Source organism: Chrysoperla carnea, chromosome 4 (assembly GCF_905475395.1).
Source record: "Chrysoperla carnea chromosome 4, inChrCarn1.1, whole genome shotgun sequence".
In the NCBI taxonomy this organism is placed as follows: Eukaryota; Metazoa; Arthropoda; class Insecta; order Neuroptera; family Chrysopidae; genus Chrysoperla; species Chrysoperla carnea.
The window spans coordinates 20,967,947-20,995,806 of NC_058340.1; the positions used below are offsets into that span (position 1 = coordinate 20,967,947).

General features: G+C 26.4%; 1 protein-coding gene across 2 annotated transcripts; it reads right to left on the bottom strand.

The window, feature by feature from the left end:
- Positions 1-547: 547 nt before the first annotated feature.
- Positions 548-27,860, bottom strand: LOC123297659 (fatty acyl-CoA reductase wat-like). 2 transcript variants are annotated; one of them, XM_044879407.1, is made up of 8 exons: positions 27,669-27,860; positions 6,866-7,292; positions 5,828-6,099; positions 3,379-3,488; positions 3,002-3,215; positions 2,058-2,309; positions 1,476-1,733; positions 548-756 (listed from the first exon to the last, which is right to left on the bottom strand). In XM_044879407.1, the coding sequence occupies exons 2-8, from the start codon at positions 7,268-7,270 to the stop codon at positions 666-668; spliced, it is 1,602 nt and encodes a 533-aa protein (XP_044735342.1). In that variant the 5' UTR covers positions 7,271-7,292; positions 27,669-27,860; the 3' UTR covers positions 548-665. The 2 variants fall into 2 exon arrangements, with proteins under 2 accessions (XP_044735342.1, XP_044735343.1); XM_044879408.1 differs by lacking the exon at positions 27,669-27,860 and adding an exon at positions 8,572-8,716.

Consider the following 27,860-nt stretch of genomic DNA (forward strand, 5'->3'; position numbering starts at 1 on the left):
TGTTTTTGATCTATATAGCATAAATGATTTTCTTTTCATAGTCACTGTCCTAAAGAGGTTTTTATGACTACTATCTACATAAAAAATTACAATTGAGATCGTATTGGATAACCATGATCGCTGACATTTGATCAGATTTATCAATTTTCATATAAATGGCTACTTGACACGGGCAGTAAAGTTGTGGTGGTGTGAAAAAATCATAACCATTACATACATTTTTTATAAATAGGAAAATTCAAATTTTTTTTTCTTAGATTGGAACTATAGATGAAATGGAGGTCCAAAATTTGAGATAGTTTTTTTTCTAGCATGTCTAGCAATCATATAGATAAGAAATTTATTATCTACGCTAGCAATTCTGGAGTAGTGAAGAGTAAAAATATGTAGAATCCGTGGATAAAAAAACGAACATCAGCATAAGTCGCTAAAATTTGGTGATGAAAAAATTAAATAAAACAAGATATTTTAAATAAAAAAATTATTTGTTTTTAATAATTATAATTAAATACAAAATATGGCAAGTAACCTCAGTACTTTCAGGTAAAAAATTATTTTCTATACTCCCTTAAAATTAACAATACTAACGAACCATCAAAAAATGCTAAAGTTAAATAGATAAATTACTATACTATACTAATACAAAAAAAACTACACAAAATTCATTACGAATATAAGATGCTAACAATATACCAACAAATTCTTAATAAAACAAGAAGACTAAGAATTTTAATACCATTATGTAAGTAATACAATCTGAAACAAAAATAAATATGAATTAATAATAATATCTATAAAAAAGTTTTGTGTTTGAAAGTTAGATTAATTATGAAATTAGTTTGATTGATTTTACTATTTGCAAATGCATATTTTTTTAATTTGATTTTATTTATTATAATTTGCTTTTATTGGTTCTTGTTATGTTTGCCGCGAATGCAAGATATCCAGTCATCCATTCTTAGCTCGTGTAAATTTTTTTAATTCTCTATTAATTAAAATTCATTCGGAATTTATTTTACTTTACAAAGTAAGCCAGTTGTTTCATAAATACAAATGATGTGATAGGTAGCTGCACTTGAAAGAAAATACTGATTGGAAAACGTCTTTTCTGATTGAAAAAGTTTCGAATACGGACCAGGCTAGGTTTATTACCAAGTTAAGTTTTTAAAATATTCGAAAAAATGTTTCAAGAATAATGCCATAATGCGTATAAAAATCGGCAATATCAATTTGTCTGTATGTTAAATGATTTGATTTGCAGTTCGAAAAATTTAATTTAGTATGCTCCAATCATTAATCAATGCCTCTTAACTAATCTGGAAGTCTAAACCGAGATTTTATTACCGTAGCTGTAGCTAGAATCGGTATAGACTATATTAGGTCTGTTCTTTTAAGCTCGGAATAAGTGTAGGTAAATAGTAAAAGATATAGGGATTGTTAATATTTGAAAAACAAAACTGGCTATGAATAGTTACCTTGTCCATCTTTTTTTAGCTGCTTCAAGTGTTGTTATTGGATCTTTTACAAGATATATTCGAATTCCTAAAATATACGTTTCAAAGAATGTGTTCCAATTTAATTTCTTCATATCAAATAAAAATAATTCTTGATCTTCTTTTGATAATTTTTTATTTAAGTTTTGGACGTTTTGATTGTTGAATTTCCATTCGCGTGTTGTAAAGTATGAGATAACAAATAAGAATCGATTGATTTTTTGAAATACTTTTAACATTCTGAAATTTGAAAAGAAATGATATAAATTTTTAAGCGCCATGGTCAGTTCTAATATGTAAGAGTTGCGATTCTGATTAGGGCTGGTAGTAATTTGGAGTCAAAACAATTTTGATTGTTTTGAAATTGAAAAGTAAAATTATATATTGAGCTCCTCCCATCATTCTCGAGCTAAGATATTTGTAAAAATTTGAAATTACGAACGAGCTAAAACTAAGGCAGTTTGCTCTCTAATAATTTTAATTTTAATGTAATTGTTTCGTCTTTTCCACTGCAGAATTTAAGGGAACTGTAACGATTATAGAACTTAGAATTGTAAGATTTACCTTGGTCGTTTACCCATAAGTAATGATGCTCCATCGATTATTATTGCGGGTAAATAATGTAAAAGTATAACATACATCCAATGTATCAATAAATTTGGATTCATTGTAAACGCATAATAATATACAGCTTTGCTGGAAGGATAACTAAATCCATAAAATTCGTTTAAATTCATAAATTGACCCCATTTAATTGGATTCTCTTCTGTTGACACATAGTTATACACTATAATATCATCAGCTGTTTTCTCTCTCCTAGGGAAAAAAACATAATTTAAAAAATTGGGGAAACTTGATTGATAATCGATATTTCTCTCATGAATGAAGTTTAGGCCGAAAGCCCACACTTAAAAATTAAACCGATTACCTTACATAAGAAAATTTTCGGTTCACTTTCGAGTTTCGAGTTTATGAAAATCGGTTCTTTTGTTATTTTAATAGGAATATCATCGAACACTAAATGGAAATATCATATATCATCGAAAATGTAATCAGTAAGTTTCTTATATGCATGGGCTTGTGATCTATAAGATAAAATATGTAAATACATAAATATCTTAACAAATTTTTTAAACAGTGCGTCTGAATTATTTATTTATAAAAGTCTCTTGGTCAAGAGAACGGTAAATTAATACCTAAAAATTGTATCTATAAGCATTTGCGGTTAAATTTTATGAAGAGATTTATTTTTTCAAAAATAAATTATATTAATTCCTATTGGTTTCCTATTAATTTCGAATGATTTTCTATTCATTAATCCAATTTTGTTTGGTTCTATTGACTCTATTAAACATCAAATCTTTAATAATTAACTACACAAAATTTATGTGTATAATATCGGAATATATTTTATAGGAATATAGAAATTCCTTTTTATTATTCAAACTTTTATTTATAATTTGTTCCTAGCCGTAAAACTTTTAATATTATTTTCGATCAATACTTACTTTTCTTTTAAAATTTTTTCGTGATTGTCACAAACTTCCCATGCAGCAGCAATTAACGAATTTACACACATATCGACCGGAATAATATTTGCAACATTGTCTGGTTTACAGTGTATTGTGCGAATTAAACCGTTTGCAGCACCGGCAGCCACTCCTGTTGGACCATACATATTATCAATCCAACCTTCAATTGGTTCTTTGAATGTTGATAAAACTGAAAATAAGAAAATGAGAGGATTATTTTTTACCTAGTAAAAATATTTATTGGTTTATAAGTGCTATTTTAGGCAAAAACGAAACGAGAATAGATTTAAAAATTATTTTTTTAATTTTCAAAAAATTCTACTTAACTATAGTGAATTCAACATTTTACTTACCAATTCCTGGTCTGAAAATTCCACATGGCAAGTCAACAGCATTTTGTTTAATAACATCTTCAGCAATAGCTTTTGTATATGCGTATGTATTAGGCCAATCACCTAAAATACTAAAATATATATTTTTATTAGCAAAATTGGCTTTTCGTTTATAATTATGAATTTTTTTTAAAATTTTGTAGAGAGCTTTAAAATTTGTGAAATCCAATATTATTATTTTGATGAAAGTTGAGGTGTGCTAGATACCAAGAAAGGGGTTGCCACATTACTAGACAATATACTTTTAACTATTTGCAGCTGTTATAGAAAAACAAAGGACTTGACTTCGAGTCGACAGGTTAAAAAAACCATGTTAACATGAAATAGAAAAATATCCGACATAAATAATCTTATAGGGAAAGATAAACTACTTAGATAATGCCACCTGATTCAAAAACCTCTCTCTTTCTCTTGTAAATAAATCTAGTAAGTTAGTTTTAAGTTGTATGTGATTTTCCCATTATGTACTTATCAAATTTACCGCCAGATTTTATGATATAATTTTAAATACGCTACGAAATAACAAGTTTCGGAGTTAATTAGACACTCTAATAACCTCTCAGTAGCTAATCTAAAACAGTTTATGGAACGGAAAATATGAACATTTTTACAAATACTTGAATGATCTATCTGAAGTTTCTGAGCTATCGGCTAAAGAAATGGCAGAGGAGCCATACTTTTGTATTTGTTGGATCGAAATTATTCTAGAAAATGATTTTGATAACTAATCGGAGACAGATAAATAATTTCTGCGATTTTTTTGCAACTTTATTAACTCCTTCCCCTGTTTCGGAATTTGATGATAGGTGTATCCCTAGGGTGACCTTGACTTGTTATAATACCTTAAGTGGCTTATTTTGACCCAATAATACAAAAATCGCTTATAAAAGCAAAATTAAAAGTATTGTTATAAAAACAATTTGGAGACTAAAAACTTGCATTCAGGAAATGATTCCTCAATCATTGTAGAAAGAAATTAAAAATTACTCATCTTTGAAATATTTGAATTTTCAATAAAAATTTCAATTTATTATGTAAAAGTAAGTAAGTACCTACAACAAATATGCAATACTAAATACGATTGATACGATATAAATCACGGTTTTTAAAAATGGAAAGTTATTTATTTATTAGTGTATTTAAACACAAATTTATAGTTGTATCACGTTTTAGGAATATTATAAGTTTACTAAATCTAGAATACGTATTATTTTGGGTTTATTATTTTGTATTTAATGAATATTAAACCATTGTAATTGAGCTGGCCTCTTGATAAATCTGATTTGAACCTTCATGGTGATATTTAAAGGGCGATCGTAATACTACGCTAGCTCTACACCTAATAATTTATTGACTATTCTTTGCTTTGTTCGTATCGTACGTTGGCTAAAAAGGCTGACGAGCGTGCTGAGACATAGAGTTAGAAATACCTACGAGATTGATAAATTTTACCGGGTGCTGCGGGTAGTACTAGCCATAGAAGTATGTATACTAGCGTTGAAGGTGGCGTTTTTTGCAATCGCTACATTTTTTGTGAAAAGAAAATTCTATTTTCGTTATGCAATTGCAAATGCAACGTTGAAATGTGTGCATATCATATTAGATTTTCCCATCAATATTATTTTATCATTCTGAAGCAACCTCCAAATTTTTACCCCCGAACCTAAAAAAGGGGTGTTATATGTTTGACCACTATGTGTGTCTGTTTGTGGCATTGTAGCGCCTAAACGGATGATCCGATTTTGATTTTTTTGTTTTATTTGAAGGGTAATTTGATGAGGAGTGTTCTTAGCTATGTTTCAAGTGCGAGCTTAGGGTTATGTACGCGGAACAACTAAAAAATAGACGATGATCATAAAAATCGGTTCAGTTTGGAGAAGGCTCTAAAGAAAGAGATAATTTAATAGAGAGTGTTCTTAGATACGTTTCAAGTGCGCGTTGAGGGTTTTGTTCTCCAAAAAATTTCTCGGGGCTTTTTTAAATTTTGTAAATTTCAAATCAAAACAACCCTCGTGTAAGCTATTCGCATCAGTATAAACTATTGTTTACTTTTTATTGTTCATTAATAACTATTATTTTTTTAAGATTATTAATTATTTACTAATATGTCTCAATCAAAATTTGTGACGTCTATGTAATAAAATGTGATATTTATGGATTCAAATAATATATTTGAAGTCACTAAACATCTAAATTCCTTAGGGCCAGTGCTATGATGGATGGTATTCGGCAGTATGAAGTATACGGCGTCTAAAATACGTTTCAAGTGGGAGTTTAAGGTTCCGTACCCGAAAAATTTCTCGGGGATTTTTTAAATTTTGTAAATTTTACTTGTAATATTGTGTATTCAATTTTTAATTCTGCTCTTTCGTTAAAAGTAACTATAATTTGGATCCTTCAGTATACTTACGTTGGTGTTACGCTGTCTAATAATGATTCAGGAGCACATTGAGTTAATGTTATTAATTTTTCACTGTCCATTGGTGGGTCGTAAATTTTCTCATCAATTTCTTTTAAATGGCAATTGGCATAAGCTGTTGATACATGCATAAATGATTTTAACTCAGTCATTCCTTTTGCAATATGTACCAAATCTCTGGGTGCAACCACATTTATAGCACATGCTAGTTTTAATTTTTCATCAAAACGCACAGTAGCTGCGACATGAAATACTATTGATATCTAAAACAAAAAATTATTTCTATTAGTATTAAATAAATAAAGATCGCTACAATACTTGGTCGAGAAATTTTGATTCAGAAATTGATTCACTTGTTTGAAACTGCTAACTTTTGATCTACGTGACAAAATTAAAAACTTCACGAAGCGATATTTTTCAGGATTTTTATAAGCGTAGATATCTACTTTTTGATTGTTGAGAATTAACTATTATACTTCGTCATTATCTAATGCTTTTCGATTCGAAAGAAATCGAAGTGAAAAAAATAAAAGAAAAAGTACCTAGGTGCCTTTGAAGCGAGGTAGGCTACATTGGATCACACTGGTTGAAGTGAAAAGATCTTCAAAGACTAATTTCTAAGTCAAATCAAATCTAATCTAATCCAATTTTATGCATGTATGCATGAATTTTATATTCCACAATCAGTAAGGATATGTCTACAGTTTGAAATTAGACGGGTTTTACCTCAAAAAAAAGCACATTTATGTTTAAAATTGCATATGGTAAATGGTAACTCAAGAAGTTTAGCAGTCTTCTATTTGACTGATGAATTTCGCAGTATCAAGTATATGCTTTCTAATGTAAGTTTCATCTCATTTTAAAGTTTATGCCTAACATGCTTAATGTTTCTTAAAATTAAAAGGCAAAACAATTTTAACTTTGGCGTAAACAATCGAATAGGTAACTTGTATTCTCTCTTTTTTCACGAATCAGCTTCTAAATTTATAGTTGATCAGTCTATATTATTGGACATTATAATTGACATACCTTTGATTGTAACATTTCAATATCCGATTTGGAAATTCCACAATTTGGTAAGGAACAATCACCAGATATTCCTTGCACTTTATGTTGAAACTTCGGTTGTTCTTTACGCAATCGATCAAAAACTGGATCATCGAATATATCTTGTATTCTCGAATGCATATTTTTACCTTTTTTCGATCGTACCAATATGTATAAACATTGTACATCTGATGCTGAACGCAATAATTTTTCAATTAAAATTTTTCCCAGAAAGCCAGTTCCACCAGTTATAAATATATTGGCATCTTTGTAAAATTTCTGTAGTGTAGTTAAATTTTGTTCAATTGTCATATCCGTTTGGGGTGGTTCAGCATCCAAAATATGCTCATTTGTTGATAAAGTATTTGGTATTTGATTAGGTGCCATATTTTTGTACGTAATTTATTATCTGAAACAATTCAAAAATATATATGTTTAATAATAGTTAACTTGATTTTTGATGATTTTCATCAAATGTTAGTCGGTTGATCCTAGTAATATTTTAGAAAACTGGTTTACCTTTGAATAATAAAATTAATGCAAAATCGATTTTGTTAAAAAAATTAGGAAAATTTTTAAATGTGATCTAATAAGATATTTAATCAGTGTTGTGTTGTTTTGAAGATTGATTAAGGATGTACGAGTGCCAGGGCAATTTTGGCTAAATGGCTTGATTTCTTTTATATGAAGTTGGACTAAGTCTAAATTAGTTCTGAAAATTTTAAGGAAGGTTGCTCGATTATTTAAATAAATAAGTGACTTCAAAAGTAAGCATATTTAACATTGGTCTTATGGGAAAATGGTAGATATGTTTTCATAGATTTCTCCAAAACTAGGCAGTGGAAATTAAAAAAAACTATTTAAATGTTAAAGCTTTAATTAATTATTGAAAACAAAAAAAAAACCCGTTGGGCCCGACTAACTGAGGATGTATGAGCACGGTAGTGGGAACACAAATTTAAAAAAAAATATATATTTTCAATTTTGATGATGAATTATGTAACATGACAATATAATACGAAAATAAGAAAATTTTTTTCGATATCTGGAGTAATTTTTTGAACAAAATTCATCATCATAGTTGAAAATAAGGTACAAATTATTTCAACCACAAGTCTAACCTTGCCTTAACGCTTGTACTACCTTAAATTTTTGATGATTTCCATAAAATGCAAGTCGGTTGATCTAACTGGTTTACCTTTGAATAATAACATTAATGTAAGGTCATTTTTATCTAAAAAATTAGGAAAATTTTTAAATGTGATCTAATTTGGCATTTAATCAGTGTTGTGTTGAAGATTTATTAATATAGGAAATATTCTGTTAATGGGTCCCGCCAAAAAATACAGCAATGCAAATTAGTTTTTGAATTTGTAATAATTTGTTGATTTAATCAATTTTTGTAACATTCTACATAAAATGTGTAAGTTCCGGTTTTTATTAATATCCATAATTTACACATTTTTGTTAGTTTTATTTTATGACCAAGGTCACACTCATTTTTAGAATAATGATCTCAGAGATCCAAAGGCAAATTTTTTATGCTAGATTTGTATTATAGAGAATTTCAAAAATGGCTTTTTGTGTACGTTTTTTATTGAATAAGAATAAAATTTCGAAATTTGAACTATTCTGACACCTATTTCTGGGTCTACATATGGTAAAATTTAAATTTGTTTTTAACTCACTCCCAAAATCATGATCATTTTGTTTGCACTTTACGTCCGTTATTGGGTCAACTAACTGTATTTACACATGCATCATATTTCAACTTTTTTCAAGGCGTTTTTTTTTAGAAAATCGGCTGTGACACACAGCCCGACGCGTGGTTGTTCCTATAAAAGTTGCATTTTTTGATCGTTTAATGACACTTTAGGACAATTAATCAAAAATACTACTAATTTTGTGCCTCTCTTAACCTTTGTATGTTGCACCAGTATCTTTATGAAAAAATTATAATTATTTTATGATTGTTATAAAAAAATATTTTATTGCACAAACATTAATTTATTTATCCAATAAAATAGACCATACAGGGTGATTTTTTTTTAAAGTTTTCACCCTTATATATCGAAAACGGAATGAAATATTTCCAAAACAGAAAACACGTTTTGGATTATTTTTAATAGAAATGAAAATTTATGGTGAAACAGGGATCAACTTTGGTTTTTTAAATAGAAACTACAAATTTTTTGTAGCAAATTCTTGATTTACCACAATAAAAAGCACCTTTGCTTGAAAATTGTTAACGTATAATCAAGTAAAAAAAGTTGATTTTTTTGTAGAAAAATCTGTTACAAAAAATATGTGGTTTCTTTTGAGAAAAAAATTGATCCCTGTTTATCCAGGAAGACACCCCCGTATAAAGCAACTAAATACTGTGTGTTCTTGTCCTCTTAATATGGACATGTTTTATGATTTTCTAATCAGTTTTTAATTATAAGGGTGGAAAATTTTGTCCTTTGTCTTTTGGAAAAAATTGTCCTTTCTAATATAAGTGTAATTGCTAATATTTCAAAGTCAAGGAGAAAAAAATAACAACTATATTAAAAATCCGTGTAAATCAATAATATTTTCATTCAGGTGAATTTTAAACGTATGTACAAATTCATTGAAAACTCAAAATCCAATTTGGGTAGGAAACATTACTTCTATATTACAATGGATGTGAAAACAATATAAAAAACATTCAACCCTACAGAGCATCTTGATGTATTATTTTATTCGATAATTCTATGCATCTGTTTTCAATAATTATATGATTCATTCATAAATATCTCAATGAAAAGGTATTCTTTTTTGGAAATTTACAATTTTTTTGTTCATAAGGAAAAGAACCATTCTAATTAAAATAGTAACCTTTAAATATAGCTATAAATAATAACAATCATATTTATAAATTTAATAAAGAAGTGAGTTCATCTTATTTCCTCTTTTATTCTTCATTTTTTAAATCAATTTTAATATTTGAAAAAATCTTTGGCTTTGCGCAAAGTACAAATGTTGAATTTGTGCAATATTTTTGTATTGGTTCATCAATTCTAAGCAAAAAATTACTCCTGTGATTTTTTCTCTATATGTTTAGTTTTCGAAGTAAAAATTCTTGAAAAATTAAAAATTCAATATTCGATTTTAATAATTTTAAATCTTATTTTTTCAATCTCTTAAGAGGGAATTCTCTTAGCTAATTCCCTTAATTCCTGCACTACGAGTTTGTTTTATTGCAAATGAGCAGACACGTTTTCTTACGTATATCAGACATTTGTCATAATTATCCATTTAAATTTATAATTATCAGGTAAATGTTAATTGAAAAGTAATCAAAATTGAATAATTATAGATATTGTTTAAGAAGTATTTTTAATTAAATTCTGGTTAAATATCGGAATATTATTGTATAAAAAACTTGACCCTGACAAAAACTACTTAAGAATTATTGTATTGACTTTCCGATGACAACATACGGCACAATTATTCGAGACTTTTAATCTGAAGATATTTAAGACCTCGATAATTCGAATCTTCTCAAACGAAACTTGCTTAAAATGTTGTTGTTTTCATGAGAAGCTATAGAGGTCCTACTGTAGTAGATAAATTATAACAACTTTTTTTAAATAAATACAAAAATGTTAAAATATTTAAATTATTAACGTAAAAATTATAATTTAATTTAATTATTCGTGCGGACAACGTCGTTCGATTGCTTCTATTAAATTAAACCTTGAAAACTATTTGTATTCTAATAATTTACTATAATATTGTTTTTGTTACCAATTATAATAATTAATTAACATTTTCAGGTACAAAAGGTAATTCTGTCGAGTCAAATAAACAATTAAAAATACAAAAATAAAAGAATCTTTCCTAAAGCTTTTATGATATTTATATATAATAATAAATTTGATTAGATAATTTAAACTTTAAACGTGCAATACAGGATGTTTTTTTAAGATGATATATGCTTGAAACTTGAAAAGTGAAAGTTTTATCGATAAAAATTGCATACATCGATCTAAGCTTGCGATCTAAGCTCATTCTGTTTCATAAATGGTTAAAGATAGAAGAATACTTTATAATTATAAAGTTTTTCTTTATTAAATAGTGAACTTTTTTTTTGCTGAGAAATTTTTTCGAACAACGTATAGTTTAATCAAAGCTGCAAAGTCTTACTTATTTATCCGTAGTTCTTCCGCGGAATCTATTTTTTTTGTAGACTATAAATATAATATTTTTCTATTTAATAATTCAGAGACTGAATGAAAACACACATAAAGGCAAAGTTTTGCAATCAGTTTCTGTCCAAACTATTCGGTTTTCAAAGAAAATTTTTCATACAAAAATATTGGCTTTTTTTTATAAAGAATAAAGTTCTAATTTAAAGCCTTATTTCAGAGTGAAGTTTTTGAATCAGAGTGTAGTTTTAATCGAATTTGAGCCTATTTTGTATGAAGCGAAATAAAAATCGATTAAAATGTTTTTTAAGTCAAAGCCAAGTTAAAAAACCACCTATATATACATTGTTAATTTGACTGCTAGAGTACTTTTTTAATTGGAGTTATTTTTATATTTTTTATTTACCAAGCCATGATACCAACATTTTCCAATTATTTATTATAATTATATTTCAATTCATGTAAAAATTTCTCAATGGAAACGTGAACTTTTTGAGGAGTTAATAAATTTTTTTTCATTCGCAAGGAAAATAATTAAATTCGCATGTTTCAAAATCTGTAAACCAAAGTAATAAAAAATAAACACGAGTTAAAAAATAAAATGTTACATAAAAAAGTACCCATGTAAAACTTTTTAGGTATTTCCTCTTTTATTTTTGATTTCTAAGAACCATTAAAATAATCGAATATAACCTGATCCAATTTTTTTTTTCCTAAAACTTGCCCATCTTTCATTTATTACAGAAATAACCTGAATCTTAAGTTTTAATGACACTGTTCCATTATATTGACATCGTCATATTTGGATTCCATTATATTGGCATCGTCATATTAACATCGTTATAGATTTTTAAGCGACCATTTGAGTCGCTTAAAAATCAAGTGAATTGCTTATCATATTTAGAAGAATATTTTACTGAAGAATGATTCATAAACCGTGATACTGGATCGATTTACCGTGATTCTTGATGCTATATTGTTTATTTAGCAAAATTATGGAAGGTTTCATTATATAAAAAATGGTTGATCCTTTTTGCAATCGAGTTCTTGCAAACTAGTACGATAATGGTGGTAGGTGGGAGCAAATTCTATCAGCAAATCTTTAGAAATATCATTTGATAACATTATAGCACTTGTCTTCTTCACTTTTTTATTTTTCTAAATTCTAATAGTTAAGTTAAAATCATTTTTTCCAGTAAATTTTTTGAAAATTAAAAAAGAAATCTATTGATTAGCTATATCCCTTTTCCATATCACTAATAGACTTGTCTTTATCACACTTCTTGATTTTAGAAGATTAAAAAAAAGTTATAAAAACTCTAATGACTAAGCTAAAATCATTATGTCAGCAGGTATTTTTTGAATAATGATTTTGAAACTAAAAAGAAATTCATTGATTTACAATTCTTTCTTTAGAAAACCAGGTTTAGTGTATTTGAACCATTAGAAATAATTGGAAATTAAAATCATGGGAAATGCCATTAAAATAAAACATTCAAATTATAAAACATATATGAATTTAAAACTTGAATAATATTTTATAAGATTCTGGCTCTAATATTACTACGTACGTCAGTGCCATGATAAATTTTTGACATTTAAAATTATAAAATTAAAAAGGTCCCAAAGATACATAACACCTACATAATTTACACATCTGTGAAATAAACTGATATCGGTTATAAAAATAAATCAAACTGTAGTAAAACTTGTTTTTTGAATACTTATACTTAAGGTAGTACCAGCATGAAATCACTTTTCGACAGATTTGGCCGAATTTTTTTTCTCGGGTTTATAATAGCTTTATTTATGAATTCCTAAAATTTCATAATTTTTGACCGTTTAGATCGCGAGATATTTAAAGACAAAGTTCGCGATTTTGAGGGTCATGTCCCATTTAAAGCATGTAAAATGTCCGGTCTCTCCAACTATTTTTTATGATATTATTATATATTGAAGAAAAAGTAGAAAAAAATGTTTATACAATACAATTCTAAAAAAAAAAATTTAGAAATTAATTTTCACTTTCGAGATATTAATTTTGACGTAAATTGATCGAAATTGGGACGTTGGCATAATTATTTCCCATTTTAAACGGTCAAAATTTCTGAAACTTTGGGAATTAATAGTAAGCATTATTAAATTCTTAAATTTAATTTTTCGTTAAATTCTGTCGAAAAAAAAATTGTACCATTGCTTTAACATAGAAACTGCAAATACCATGCTGGAACATCCTTAATGTAATTTTTAAGTCAAATAGATTCCTTTGAACTGATCAGTTCTCCATTAAAAATTAGTTCGTCAAGCGAAGATTTTCACAGCAAACATTTTCTGCTCCTCTCTTTTAGGATGTTTCAAAATTTTGATTGATCAAAAAAATTTGGTAAATTTCACTTGTTATTTTATATATCTATATAAAAAATTAGAAAATTGAATTTAATCCCCTTTTTCGACAAAAGTAATTTTCTATCTCTCATCTCTCTGCATAAAATTTAAAATTAAAAAATTAAATTAATATCATCTTCTTGTTTCACGTCGGAATTATATAAATGCACATGTTATCAAATTTAATATCGTTACAAGTTATTGGTGATTTTGCAAAACATAAAAAAATTACCGAAAAACTAATAATTCTGTGATTCTCTTTATAGCCTTTGGTCATTTCACAGAAAATATTTTTAAAGTTCTAAAGCTTTTTACATATTTTTAAAATTCTATTTCAAGAAAGTTGAAATTTTCAGGCAAGAAAATATTCTTCTAAATACCCACATTTCATATAAAAAAAAGAAAATGTCGAATACAAATTAGAGTTTAAGTCAAAGATCAAGGACACTACATTCATTGCAGTTGACATCAAACTTATGCAATGATGTGTCATAATTCATAAAATTAATAATCCTTCCAACAAATCAAGTTTTAGAATAATAGAATATAATATTAAGTTAATCTACATTTTAATAAAGTATTCTTTAGGCTAAATAACAATTTATTAGTTGACAACCTTAACCATGAATTACTATAATAAATATTTATTATTTTATAACTATTATTTTATTATTTACAAATGAAAACAAACAATTGACTGAGTTAATTATTGAAATACCATGTATAGACAGTGTAACACATGCATGTCACACACATATTACTGATATTACCATACAACACGTACTTTATAATTTGCGCTCTCACGGGTAAACAGTGATGTTAACGAAAAAATGTTTCAAACAAAAGTTGTTTATTTTTTTATATGGAACATTTTTAAAATAAGTCCTGCTGGCCGAAGACCTAATTGACCTATGTTGCTCATTTACGAACTAGACCTCACGTCCTAAGCACGCTATTAAAATTTCAGCTTGATATCTCTTTTTGTTTTTAATTATCGTGTTGACAGACGGACATACAGGCGGACAACCGGAATTGGAATAATCAGGTGATTTTATGAACACCTATACCTTTGTTCAAAGCATTAATATTACCTATAATTTTGTTCGTAGCATCAATATTTTTCAGCGTTACAAATTTGGGACTAAACTTACTATACCTTGATATATTTCATATATACATGGTATAAAAATACTGAAGGTGCTAGAATCTTTTAATCCTGATGTTTGTTTTCCCTTCAACAAGGTTTTTTGCGCATTTTTATGTGGAGAATCAATTTTGGAATATATACGGTTTTCAAGTATTGCCAAAAATAATTGTAATAAAAAAATTCGAAAAATCGATTTTTTTTCTATTTTTTTATTAAAATAACTTTAGACGTTAGGACACTTTTAGTTGCTCTATTCCTGCTTTTGTTGCTCATATGGCTTTTTTTAGCGTAACGCTAGAGTAAAATAAAAAAATTCAAAATTAACAAAAAAAAAAAAACAAACTCCAGCACATAAAAATACGAAAAAAAAATTTTGGTGTAGCCATGAAAAATTCTTCACCCTTGACGCCTATAGTTTTGTTTGTTTTAATTACTTGTTAATTAATTAATCATATTTATATTTAAAGATTTAATTACATGATTTGTTTACTAATTGATTGGTTCAAGGTATGACAACTTTTCTTTGAATCAATAAATTGAATATTGTTTTGTCTTTTGTTATTATAATATAATTAATTCGAACATATCATGCACTAGAAGAATTTAAAGATTGATGCAAGATTTTAGAATACTTTTCAGATAAAATTAATTGTAAAAATCTAGTGTATGAACGTAGTCTTAAATCGGTTTGAAAACACTGAGAAACGGCGATATATTAAAATCATTATATGCAAGAGCTATGCATTTTGAATTCTGTGACCAGAAAATTTTTAATTTTCTCGCCTGATGATAATTTATGAATATCTACTTTTTATTATACTCTAATCAGAATATAATTGACTCTCCGATACTATCGACTTTATCTAACGCTTCACAAATTTTCAAATTTAATAGTTACAGACTATACCTAAACATGATGCTTTACGAAAATTGTTTTCGGATGTTTTTGATTCTCTTTTAAATGAATTTACATTGAAATAAAATTAAAAATTGGTAAAAAAATTTTTATTCAAAAGCCAAATGTTTGGTATAAGACTCACCGGATTACTGTAACTCCACCTGCTGAATAATTAAAATTAAAATTTTGTTCAAAAACTGAAAGGTCTATTTACTTAGCTCAATACGTGCTTATTATACAACTTTAGCTGGGAAACTTAGCTGCACTTAGTTTGATAACAAAGCTTTTTATGATACTTTTAGAAATAATAGTCAATTTTTAAATTTTTTCAGCAAAAAAATAATCTATTTAAAAATAACTCCTAATAATTCCCTATTTTATTATAATGAATTATACATTAATTATAAATAATTTTCTAGAATTTTTTCTTCAAATGCCTGTAAACACGTCATGTATAACAAGGTATAATCTATTTAAAAATAACTCCTAATAATTCCCTATTTTATTATAATGAATTATAAATTAATTATAAATAATTTTCTAGAATTTTTTCTTTAAATGCCTGTAAACATGTCATTTAAAACAAGGTACATTTTACATATTCCAAATTACATATTTGATAAAAATACATTTTTCTGTATAATTGACTGAAAATATTTAATAATATTGTTAAAAGAGGAAATAAGAAATCATTAATTTTTCGCTTATCGGTTTAATTTAACATACTAACCTTAATGATAAGTGGGTAAAATAAATTGTAGGTTAATAATAATTCTTAAACAAATAAAATTACCAAGTAGGTATTGTCATTATGCGATCAAATGCAAGTTAATTTAAGTCATTAGAATTAACTAAAGTCATTAACACTTATAATTTTATTGTATTTCTTATAGATCGTGAGCCTATAATCAACCGAAATTATTTTCTCGTTTTGGAGAATAGATATAGGTACATAGGCGCTCTATGTCATTAAAAATGCACTTGCTAAATCATTCTAAGTGTTATAACTATGACAATACACGAGATGACGATGTTAATGAAATCTAGTAAAAATTTATTAGGATTACAAGAAAACGGTGTATTTTAATCGTTGCTAGAATTTATGAAGTTTTCATGACTCAATTTTCATATTTTCACGATTTCTCTCCTCCTCTTTCAGAATAATTGAAAAATTATTTGCAAAAATCGGAAAATTACACGTAATTTTTGTAGCCCTTTTGTAAATGGTAAAATTTATGGTATTTATACGAGCCTTGAATTTTCTTTGTTTTCAATCCTTCAAATGGTAAGTTAAAAGAATTATAGACATTTCGCTTCATTGTGTGCTCACGGTCTATTTGGAAATAATAATTTGAAAGTTAATAATGCATCAATCAGATGGTTAGATTATTTGTTTTATAATAAAATTATTGTATATTTATTGGAAATAATTATTATGACACGTACATTATTTCTTAGTATGTACTATTTATTAGTCTGCCAAGAGGTAAATAATTTAAATTTACTTAACGTTACTTTATATACTAAATCACGGGGTTTTACCGTATGGAATATTTGAAAATCATAGAATAAAATTATTTTATAATGAGTTATAATGAGTATAATGCGTAATTTCAATTCTAAAAATACAAATTTTACTTTGTAATAATATTACCTACAAGACATTCTCTTTGATCTGAACTTGAAAATTCAAGAACGAAGGTGCGTCTAAATATAAAATAAAAAGGAAAACAATTGTATTTAATAAATATAATTGCCATGAACTTCAACAGGGGCTAAAGATTTTGTTTTCCGATTCTAAAATAATAAAGCAAAATTAAGATTCATAACCATAAAATTCACAAAATATAAACATGTAATTTTGTTGTTTGTGATGTCCTTTTGAGATAAGAAATTCGACTTAATCACATTACAATTTATTACACCACAAAATAAAAGTATCTTTTTTTTACATCAATGTAAACATATAAAAACTATAGTTCGTACAAAACCAAGTGGCACCGAACAAGAGAGAGTATAGATATAAGTGCACATACATATACATCATACACTCTCTCTTGCTCGGTGCCACTTGGTTTTGTACGAACTCTACTTGCTGTAAAAATTTTTTATCACGTACAATGAATGTACCTGGATAAAATTTATATAATTGTATGCTAAAAATTAAATGTATTTTTTATTAATTATCTTAGTGAAAGAATAAATACAGGTAATTGAAGTTTTTAACTTATAAATCATATCTATACTTATAAATAGATAAATTCCCCAAAATCAATAAATTATAATTCATATTTAAAATTTATATGTAAATTGTTTAGTCTAGTCTCACGCTATCGCGAGGATATCCCACGATTATATTCTTTTCCTAAGTTTTTTTTTGTCAAAGATTGTACAGTGAAAAATGCATAAACATGTATAGTAAATAATTAAACCTTACATCGTTTTAAAATCGACGCCGATGAATCAATTTTTCCGATGAACTGAACTGACTTTAAAACTTTATGGCAAGGAAACTATTCATTGCTTTGAAATTATTTTTTAGTTTTATGTGAATTTTTAGGTGTGGGTTCTATCTTTTCCAAAAAAATTTATTAAGTAACGGAAACTTTGAACAATATTTTTACCCCGTTCAAAACGTCGGATTAACTCGAAATTAGTTCTGATGACAATACAATAATATTATAAGTTTTTTTGATTATCTTGATCAGGATTATCAGGAATAACGATATCCATATCTCATCAAAAATATATACATTTATTAGCTCCCACCATATTTATACTGAATTTTTGATAAATAAATAATAGTTTAAAAAACTAAAAAACACTCTTTTGTAACTAGCTGAAGTATAAGGTAGAAAATAATTTCATTAAATTCAGAAAAATCATTTTATCGTAAAAAACCTTAGGGTGCTTTTTAAGATATTTTATAATGAGTTCACTTTTACCAATATTAACCAATTAAGTTCTAATCGTCTTTATATTGAAAAGCGAAAATGCCGTTCTATTTTAAACCCTTGATTGTCTCAAGGAACAATGGTTTTGCTAAAAATATTATTTAATTTCAAATACAAGTTGTCTTCTTTAATTTTTGAAGGGGGATTTCTCTCTTGTAATATGATAATATAAAAAAATGAATTTTCGAAATTACAAAATTAAAAACCATATAAATAAAAATAGATTGTCCACGGTGAAAAATGCTAGAGTGTGATTAGACATGATAAATTCAAGATCAAGCAAACATGACTAATGCTGCCATTATTATTTATTCAATGTTAATAGGAAACATATAAGTTGTAGGTTTTTAAAATTCGATTGATTATCTAATGATTTTTAAAAATGATGTAGGTAAATTATGTTAATTAATACAATGATTTAATATTTTAAATATAAATTTAGGGGTAAACAGGGAACTACTAATTATTTTTTAACTATGTTTAAAATTATGGAAAATTTTGTATTTTAAAATTTTATCTGATTATAATTTATTTAAATTTAATTTTTTTTTCTAGATTAATATATCAAAAAAAAATTAATATTTAATTATCCATACAAGATTATTTTGCGTTTTAATTAATTAATATTTAAAATTTTATTTGTATGAGTAATGAAAACGATAAAATGTATTTACGTTATTATTTATTTCAGTGTCTACATTAAAATGTGTCTTAAAATAGATAAAATTAAGTACTTTATATACACGATACGTTGAAGAGAATCGAACTATTCAATGGGCAAATTTTATTATTATTTTTATAAGTCTAGGATCAGTGGTAGTATTTTGACAGTCATTTAAGTCAATACCAAGTGTATAAGTGCTGTCAATTTATGTAATATCCGGCGGGTGTAATTTAAATAAACCAATCATAATAAATAACAAAAAAATTATGGTTGCTATAGTAGACATTAACACTGTTAATTTTTGTAGTGAAAACTGCTTTAGTCGTTTAGTTTAGTTCGAGTATCAGAAAAAATGAATTTTAATCTCGACTTTATGCCTGTTATCCACTAAACGGACAAACAAAAACAAAACTCAAACTTCAACAAGTTTGTAAAAAGTTGCTGTTTTGTTTTTTTCGACCAAAGTTTGTCCGTTTAGTGGAAAACCGGCAAGTCTAATCTTCAAATCAGTCTCTCAAATTTCCATCCATTCTAAAATCATTGTCAAACATTACGACTGGCTCTAGATTTATAATTAAATGTGATGATCGGTCATTCTTTTAAAACTATAATTCTTTTTTTGTATTCATATCTTTCCAAAGTATCTTTTACAAACCACGTTTCAAGTTATTTTTAATGGTGGAAACCGGAAATTTTATTTCATTCTAATCATTCAATCTTGAAGAGTAACTTAGATTTAGAAAAATATTTCTAACAAAAGTTTACTAGGCTTAATGGGAAGAATTTTATAAATATCTTCATTAGCATTTTGATTTTGGTGTTATTTAAACTTCCACTCAGATTCGTTACTTAAATTTGAAAGAAAATGACGTTAAATAAGAAAGTTGTTCCTTATAACTGACGTTTAGTTAAGTATTTTCGTTTGGATCTGTTTTTTGTAGAACAAACAGAATCGTCAGGAGAATGAAAACATAAATATAAATTTTTAATAAACATGCTACTCGGTTACATTTCGAAAACAGCCTTGAAGATGATAATTTCCTATTAATCAGTGATATATTTCAAAACCGATGCTTAAAATTAAAAATTTGGCAACATTACGAAATCATTTTTAATTAAGGCATCAGATTGGAATTCAATGAATTTAAAACATCAATTATATTATAACATAATTTTGTTGAATTTCAAATCGTGGAGCACAGCATGAAAAATTAATCGGTTTTCACCAAGATTGAATATCATTTTTAATAATTTTCCATAAGAAAAAAAAAATGTATTACTACATTTTTGCATATAGTTTCTAGTTGAGATATGCCACGTAATTGTTTTTCTTCTTGAGGCTTCTATCAAACATTCTTTCATAATCCTAAGAAAATTAAAAATACAATTATTAAATCTTAATTAAGTCTTGAAATTGTTTTTATAGTCAACCTGTTCTAGATAAATAAGATTATTTTTAGCCACATTTGTAAAATTTACAAGTACAAGCGTAAAAACGAGTATGGTTGTAACAACTTCTTTTAGCAGGGTTAGATTTGCGACCTCCTCCCAAAACGTATTTTGTAGGAAAAGAAATAATACCAAGAATTTAAAATGTAACTTAAGTTATGCAACTTATAAAAGTTAGTTCTCAGTTCTCGGCTTTGCATCTCCTTTATAGCAGTGGATTGTCGATATTTAAATTTAAAATTAATTAAAAACTAAAAATAACGACTGAATCTTTCATGGTAGTATCCGGTTTCCAGGGTGAGGCAAATTGGATTGTGACTCAAAATACTTCAAAATTTATGCATATTATACATACGTTACTAGTCCAATGTATGAATGGCTCAGGTCTAGGATGAGACTGTTGCCAACACCTACCGCCTCGGTATTGACAACAATAATATTTTGTCAGATAGTTACCTTAATTACAATAAGTCACCGTTATATAACAGTCGCTTAATAACAGCACCGAGCTTCTCCAAGTTTTGTTTTTTTAAAAATTGAATGCAATTATCCATGAGATAAATGAGACAGATAATTGAACAAGCTAAAATGATTCATAATTGTTCAAAAGTAAAAAAAATTCCCCAAAACCGAATTTGTTTTTAAATTTATTTAATCTGTTCACATTTTCAACATAATAAATTATACCGTCAAAACATGAGGAACTTGAAGTGTACTTCACATGCATAATTTATGATACATATCTAGGGTCATGATGATACAGCGTTCGTTGGCCTTTTGTATTTTTATTTTATTCAAAGAATACTCATCACAAAAATCCACAAAAAAATGATACTTAAGTGAATTAATTTCCAAAAACAATTTAAAATTCGATTAAAAGCAAAAAAACTGAAAATATTTTTAGAATAACAGGTTCATTTTATTCTACATTTTTCCTCAAAAAATATACCCACACAAAAATTTTGGACTTTTATCATGTTTTGATTTAGATATGTAACTAAATATTTGTTGAACAAAACAATTTGGGAGAAAAACAAAAATCTCTTTTAATACATCTAGACAGCCGGTAGGAAATTTGAGATTTATAGATCAGTGTTCAAGATCTTTTCTGTTAAGGTTAAAGTTTACTATCATATTCTATATTTTTGGCACTAAAACTTTCTAATTTTACATTGAAATCGATGTCGTTGTTTCTTGAATAATTGAGTCGCCACAAATGTGTCTCCATGACTATATATCCGAAAGTTGATTTAAAAATCTACGACCCGCAAGATATTTAAATATAAATACTAGTTTTAAAAAAAACTAAAAAACACGTTTTTGTAACTAAAAGGTAGAAAATCATTTCTTTAAATTCAAATAAATCATTTTATCGTAAAAATGCAAGGGGTGCTACATTTCAACTATTGTAAATATTTTATAGATATTGGTAAAAGAAAAGTTCCTACTTAATAATAATACTTTAAAATGCACTTGACGCTTTTTTACGAACAATGATTTTTTTAAATTTAAAGAAATAATTTTCTACAGTTTAGTTCAGCTAGTTACAAAAGCGTGTTTTTTTTAAACTAGTATTCACTTTGTGTTATTTTAGACTATTATTTATTTATCAAAAATTCAGTATAAATATGGTGGGAGCGCAAATAAATGTACATATTTTCAGATATGGTAATCGTTAATCCAGAAAATTCTCATCAGGATAACCAAATAATAGTATTAATTTATTGTATTTTTATCGTCACTTGATAAGTATGCCAAATAAATGTATATTTTCAGATATGGAAATCGTTAATCCCGAAAATCCTGATCACCAAATAATCAAGCGAGTTAAAAAATAATGTATTTTAAAATATGACTTAGAAATGCTCAAATGATATAAAAATTATCTTACCATTTGATAAGATCAATTTCATTCAATATTTAATTATTTGTTAGATATTTTAAAATTTTTATTTCCTAAATGGTACCAATACAAAGTTGCTGAAAATATACATTTTAAACACAAAAATTATGTTTATTTAAATGCAATGTTTATCCATTAAATTGATGATTAATTATGCACTATTAATCTTATGGATAACACCGCAGTTCTATTTAGTAGACGGGTGAGTACCATTTATGAATCCGATTACTAAAATGGTATTTTTTAATGCATTTTATTAATTATAATTGATTATAAATACATTTTTTGCTTGGTAACGTTGATACTTTTTTTTTTTTTATAATTCCTAATTTTCTATTATCAGTTCTTAAAAGAACTATAAATAGATCTAGTGACTAAAAGGTTAACTTGAACGGATCATCAAATAAGTATTGATTAGTAACGTTGATACTAATCAATACTTATTTGATAAAAAACAAATTTAAAAAAATGTATATCGGATTGATGTAATGACTTTTTAAACTTAAGTTGTACGACTATGGCTATACTGTCCTTCATACTCTATACCTTTAAATAAATTAAATCAATTTGACCACGATACGATTAGTCAAAATAAAAAAAGAAAGTTATTTAAATGATTATGAATTAGCATCGTGTGTCTTCTTACTTAAACAAATGCATAATGTATAATAACACAATTGTATTTAATTATTACTTTTCATAATATTTTTTATTTTCTTGTCATTTTTATTTTTATTTGTTTATACGCAAGGCCTTCAAAAGTTTAGGTTTACTTACTAGAAATTGTAAAAATATTTTAATAGTAATTTTAAATAAATAAACAAAACATTAAAAAATAATATTTTGAGAAAAACATTTTCAAGCTCACTAGAAATGTAAGTAGTTTAGTTTTACAAAACCTTGCTATAGTTTTACCAAACACTTAATAAAAAACACCTGGGTTCTTGAGACAAATATAATGATAGCTTAAATGTTGAAATCCATTGAGCCATTTGGAAGATACAAGGTAATAAAGAAATTTACAAACAAGTATACATACAAGATACGTGCGAAAACCATAACCACTCCTCGACAGTCGGATAAAAAATAATTGATTTAATTATGTTTATTTTATAGTCTGACAAAAAGAAGTAAAATAAAATTTGCATAAATCACTTTTGTGTGAACTTGACCATATAAACAATATTATACGATGCAAAATTGATTACATTGCAGATTACAAATAATGTTTGTTTATTAGGTAACATTTACCTAAACATCATTAAATTTTTTTCATAATTGTTTTTTCCGATCAATTATATTTGTGTTTATATTTTTTCCTATCAATTATATTTTATTGTCATTATAATGAAAATTACGATAATAAGGTAACTATTATGATTTGATGAAATATATTTTGGAAATACCCATGAGGTCAATGTCAATGCCAAGCGTTATGAAAAATTATTTCGAAATTTAATGCATTTGTGTATAAAATCGTTTCTAGTCAAAGATGGAAAAATATATCTATGAGAATTGCCTAAAAAGAACATTGCTTATAGACAAACAATTAAAATCAAACATGCTACTTTTATCATATTAGTTTTCCGTGTTCTATGAAGGTTATGCTTTCGTGTAGCACTCAATTTAAACATGGAACTAAACCAGAGGACCAAAGCAATAAATATAGTTAAATACAGATTTAAAATAAATAAAAGTGGAATATTTAATTAGTGGTTCCTATAATATGGAAATTATACGCACGCAATGTTCGTGCTAATTTTTAAGACGCATATATTTCATAGTTTTTAGAGTTAATTATTATTGTCCGGATAATTGCCGGATGTTTCATGCCTATGAAGCGATTTGGTTATTGACTGAAGAAAAAATTATTCCATTCATACTTTTCATGGTCCTGACTTTGAGACGGCCCATGGCTATGAATATTATAGCGGAAGAAACAAAGAAACAAAAATATTTAGAGTAACGCGTTGAAAGTTTGGAAAAATACGATTCTATGACAAGAAAATAAAGACTTTCTGTTTTTGAAAAACTATTCTTTTGCAAAAACTGTCTAATTATTATATAGATTTGAAACAACAATTTTAATCGTTATTTTTCGAAGTAAAATACTTTTACTCTTTAAAAAACTGTAGGTAGGAACAATTATTATTCTAAAAAAAATTGCACTATGTTTGTCATCCCGGAAAAAAAAGAATTATTGAACAGTCAAAGCAATAGCATGAGTTATACCCAAAACGTCATGTATTGTTGCAATAGCAAGTAAATATAAATTATATGGTATGTATTTTTTCTATTAAACGTTTATTATTGTAATTAAATTTAAAAAAAATCCCAAAAAAAATATTTAGACAAGAAAACATTAAATCATGATAATAGTTCATTAAAAATATTTCCACTTATTTGCAAACATGTTCATATGATTTTTTCCTTATAGTAAATCAAGTAGTATTTTAGTGGGTATATATCTCTTGTGTTTGATGAATAAAACGTGATGGAAATCAAATGTTGTACCTTAAGTAATTTAATTTTGATAATTACTTAATTATACGTTAAAGTAAATGCTTGTATTTATAATCACTGAATACTTTAATAGGAATTATTAAGTGTTAATTACAGGAAATTGTCTAATGGAATTTACGATTATTTTAGATAAAAATTTCGGCTTTTAACCCGAGACTTGATAGAGGGATGTTATAAGTTTAACGTAGATGTGTATCTGTGTGCTCTTCTAGGTCATCAAAGATCCTAAATGGATGAACCGATTTTGGTTTTTTGTTGTTTGAAAATAGTTGGATCGAGATTAGTCTTAGCTATGTTTAAGTTCGAGTTTAGTACCCGAGAAATTTGTCAAGGGTTTTATAATTTTGATCATTTTGTGAATTTTCCTTGCTATTTTTAAGGGTTCCGCACTCGATAACAACAAGAAAAGAGATGATAATCTTCAATATTTTTAATATATGTGTCTTTATTAACTATAGAGTGCAAGTTCAATATTTAGGATGCTGAAATGTTTGAACTAGATAATCGTAAGAAAGAAAATATATCCTAAATATATCAATATTATATTTTAGATAAAACTAATTAGAGATTGCGAACTTGATTGGCGACTTTTTAAATATCTTCACTTAAAGAAATAAGTGTTTAGACCAAATAGTCGTTTCAATTGAAATTTAATGTTCCTGTTTCTATTTTCGGGTTATCATATAACTAATTAAAACATACGAAGTTTTGATTTATCAATTTTTTATTATGTAGTTGTAATGATCGTCCAAAATTTTCCCTCAAAAATACTCTTTTTATGTAATAACATATATGAGGATGATATTTTTAAGAGGTGTTAGAAAAATTACATTTATTTTGAATATATATGCTTGTATATCGCCAGTAAATAATTCTTTTAATTTTAGTTTAGGCAAACTTTAATATCTATCGTATTTTGTTAAAAATTATTATGTTCAGTAGTTTCACGTGCCTTTCCTTTACTCCTATGTTAATTTAGCTTCTATTGTTCGAAAAGAAATGTTAATAAATATAATGCGGGTTTGCCAGAATAAAACCCAATTGCATATTTAAAATTTATTTTGGCAAATACTAATAAAATGCCTATATATGATTCACGCAAAAATTGTGTTATATAATAAGTTATATTTTTTAAATCGATTGTTTATTAATAATTCACACGGAAATATGTATAAAATGTAGAATACAAAAATGATTTAAATTTCAAGAACAAATTAACATATATAAATAAATTTAAAAAAAAATAAATAATGCTTACTTAATCAACAGTTTGCAATTTTATGCATAATATATTTAATAATGAATGCAACAGCAAAATATCAAATAAAAAATAAAAATTATTCAACTATAAATTAGGGAAATCCTTCAAATTTCAATGCTTTCTAAAAAAGAGCCGGTTCTTAATTTATTAAAAACTTGTATTTTATTAAAATTAAAACTGTATTATATCCTTTAATAATTTTTAAAATTTATATATGTAAAATTTACGACAAAAATTATACTAATTAAAAGAAGTCAAAGCTTTTTTAACGAACTATTTTTTAACGCATTAAGTTTTCTGCTTTTTTATCACGATGGTTCTTTTTTCATAACTAAGGAAAATAAACAAACAAAACAAGTGAAATTTACGAAATTTAAAAAAACTCCATTTTTCGGGTACTTAACCCTTATCTCGCGCACTTCAAACATATTTAAAAACACTCTCCATTACATGACCTTTCTTCTAAGAGCCTTTTCCAAACTGAACCGATTTTGAGGATCATATACGCAACGCTAAACTCGCACTTAAATTACCTTCCAAACGAAGCAAAAAAAAAAAAACAAAATCGGTTCATCCGTTTAAGCGATATATAATATTAACAAGTGAAAACAAACAATTGACTTTGTTAATTGTTGAAATACCATGTATAAACTGTGTTGATTACACTGTCACGTTACACATACATAAAAGTCACACATACATAACTGATGTTCCCCTATAATACATACTATATAATTTGAGCCTAATTTTCGCCCTCACGGGTAAACAGTGATGTTTACGAAAAAAAATTTTAAAAAAAGTTATAATTTAACATTTAAACTTTATTTACATTTAAACTTTTATTCTATTTCTAACGGTTTACACGATGGGTCCTACGAACCCATGACACAATTTACCTATGTTGCCCATTTACGAACTCGACCTAATTTTTTATGTCCTGAGCACGTTTGTAAAAATTTCAGCTTTATATCATTTTTCGAGTTATTGTGTTGACAGACAGACGGACAGACAACCAAAAATGGACTAGTTAGGTGATTTCATAAACACCTATACCAAAATTTTGTTCGTAGCATCAATATTTTTGAGCGTTACAAACTTGGGACTAAACTTAATATACTATGATATATTTCATTTATACATGGTATAAAAATTATAAAATAAGTTTCAAAAAAAAAATACACTTCTTAAAAAAAACTAACGAAACTAAACTTCATTTAACGACAGTTTGATTAACGATTTAATTAATTAAGTATAATTTTTAACGATAGTTGTTTTTCATAAAATTTTATAAAAACGAAAATAAACGGTTAAGATTAAAAATAATAAAACAAATTTTCCAAACAAAGTTCAAAAATCAAACTTCTAAACAACAATGCTTTTTAACTATTTTTTTGCCCTGTGTATTTTTTTAGAAGAAAATTTTACTTACATTTCGAAATAAATTCCAACCAAAATTTTTTTTAAAAAATCACTAATTCTGGACTAAATACACTTTTAAATTTTCGTATTAATTTCCAAAATAATTAAAAAAACAACACTGATGAACTTCGTAAGAGAATCGTATTATTATCGATTCTTCTTCTTAAACACCGTATTGTCTATTCTTTAATGATTAAATGAA

Excerpts from the sequence above, each read along its gene's own strand:
- LOC123297659 (XM_044879407.1), bottom strand. The coding sequence starts at position 7,270 with ATGGCACCTAATCAAATACCAAATACTTTATCAACAAATGAGCATATT. Across the intron at positions 1,734-2,057 it reads CTTATGGGTAAACGACCAAG|AATGTTAAAAGTATTTCAAA; the intron begins GTAAATCTTACA and ends TTCAAATTTCAG. Across the intron at positions 757-1,475 it reads GCTAAAAAAAGATGGACAAG|ATTGTATTACTTACATAATG; the intron begins GTAACTATTCAT and ends TTTTTGTTTCAG.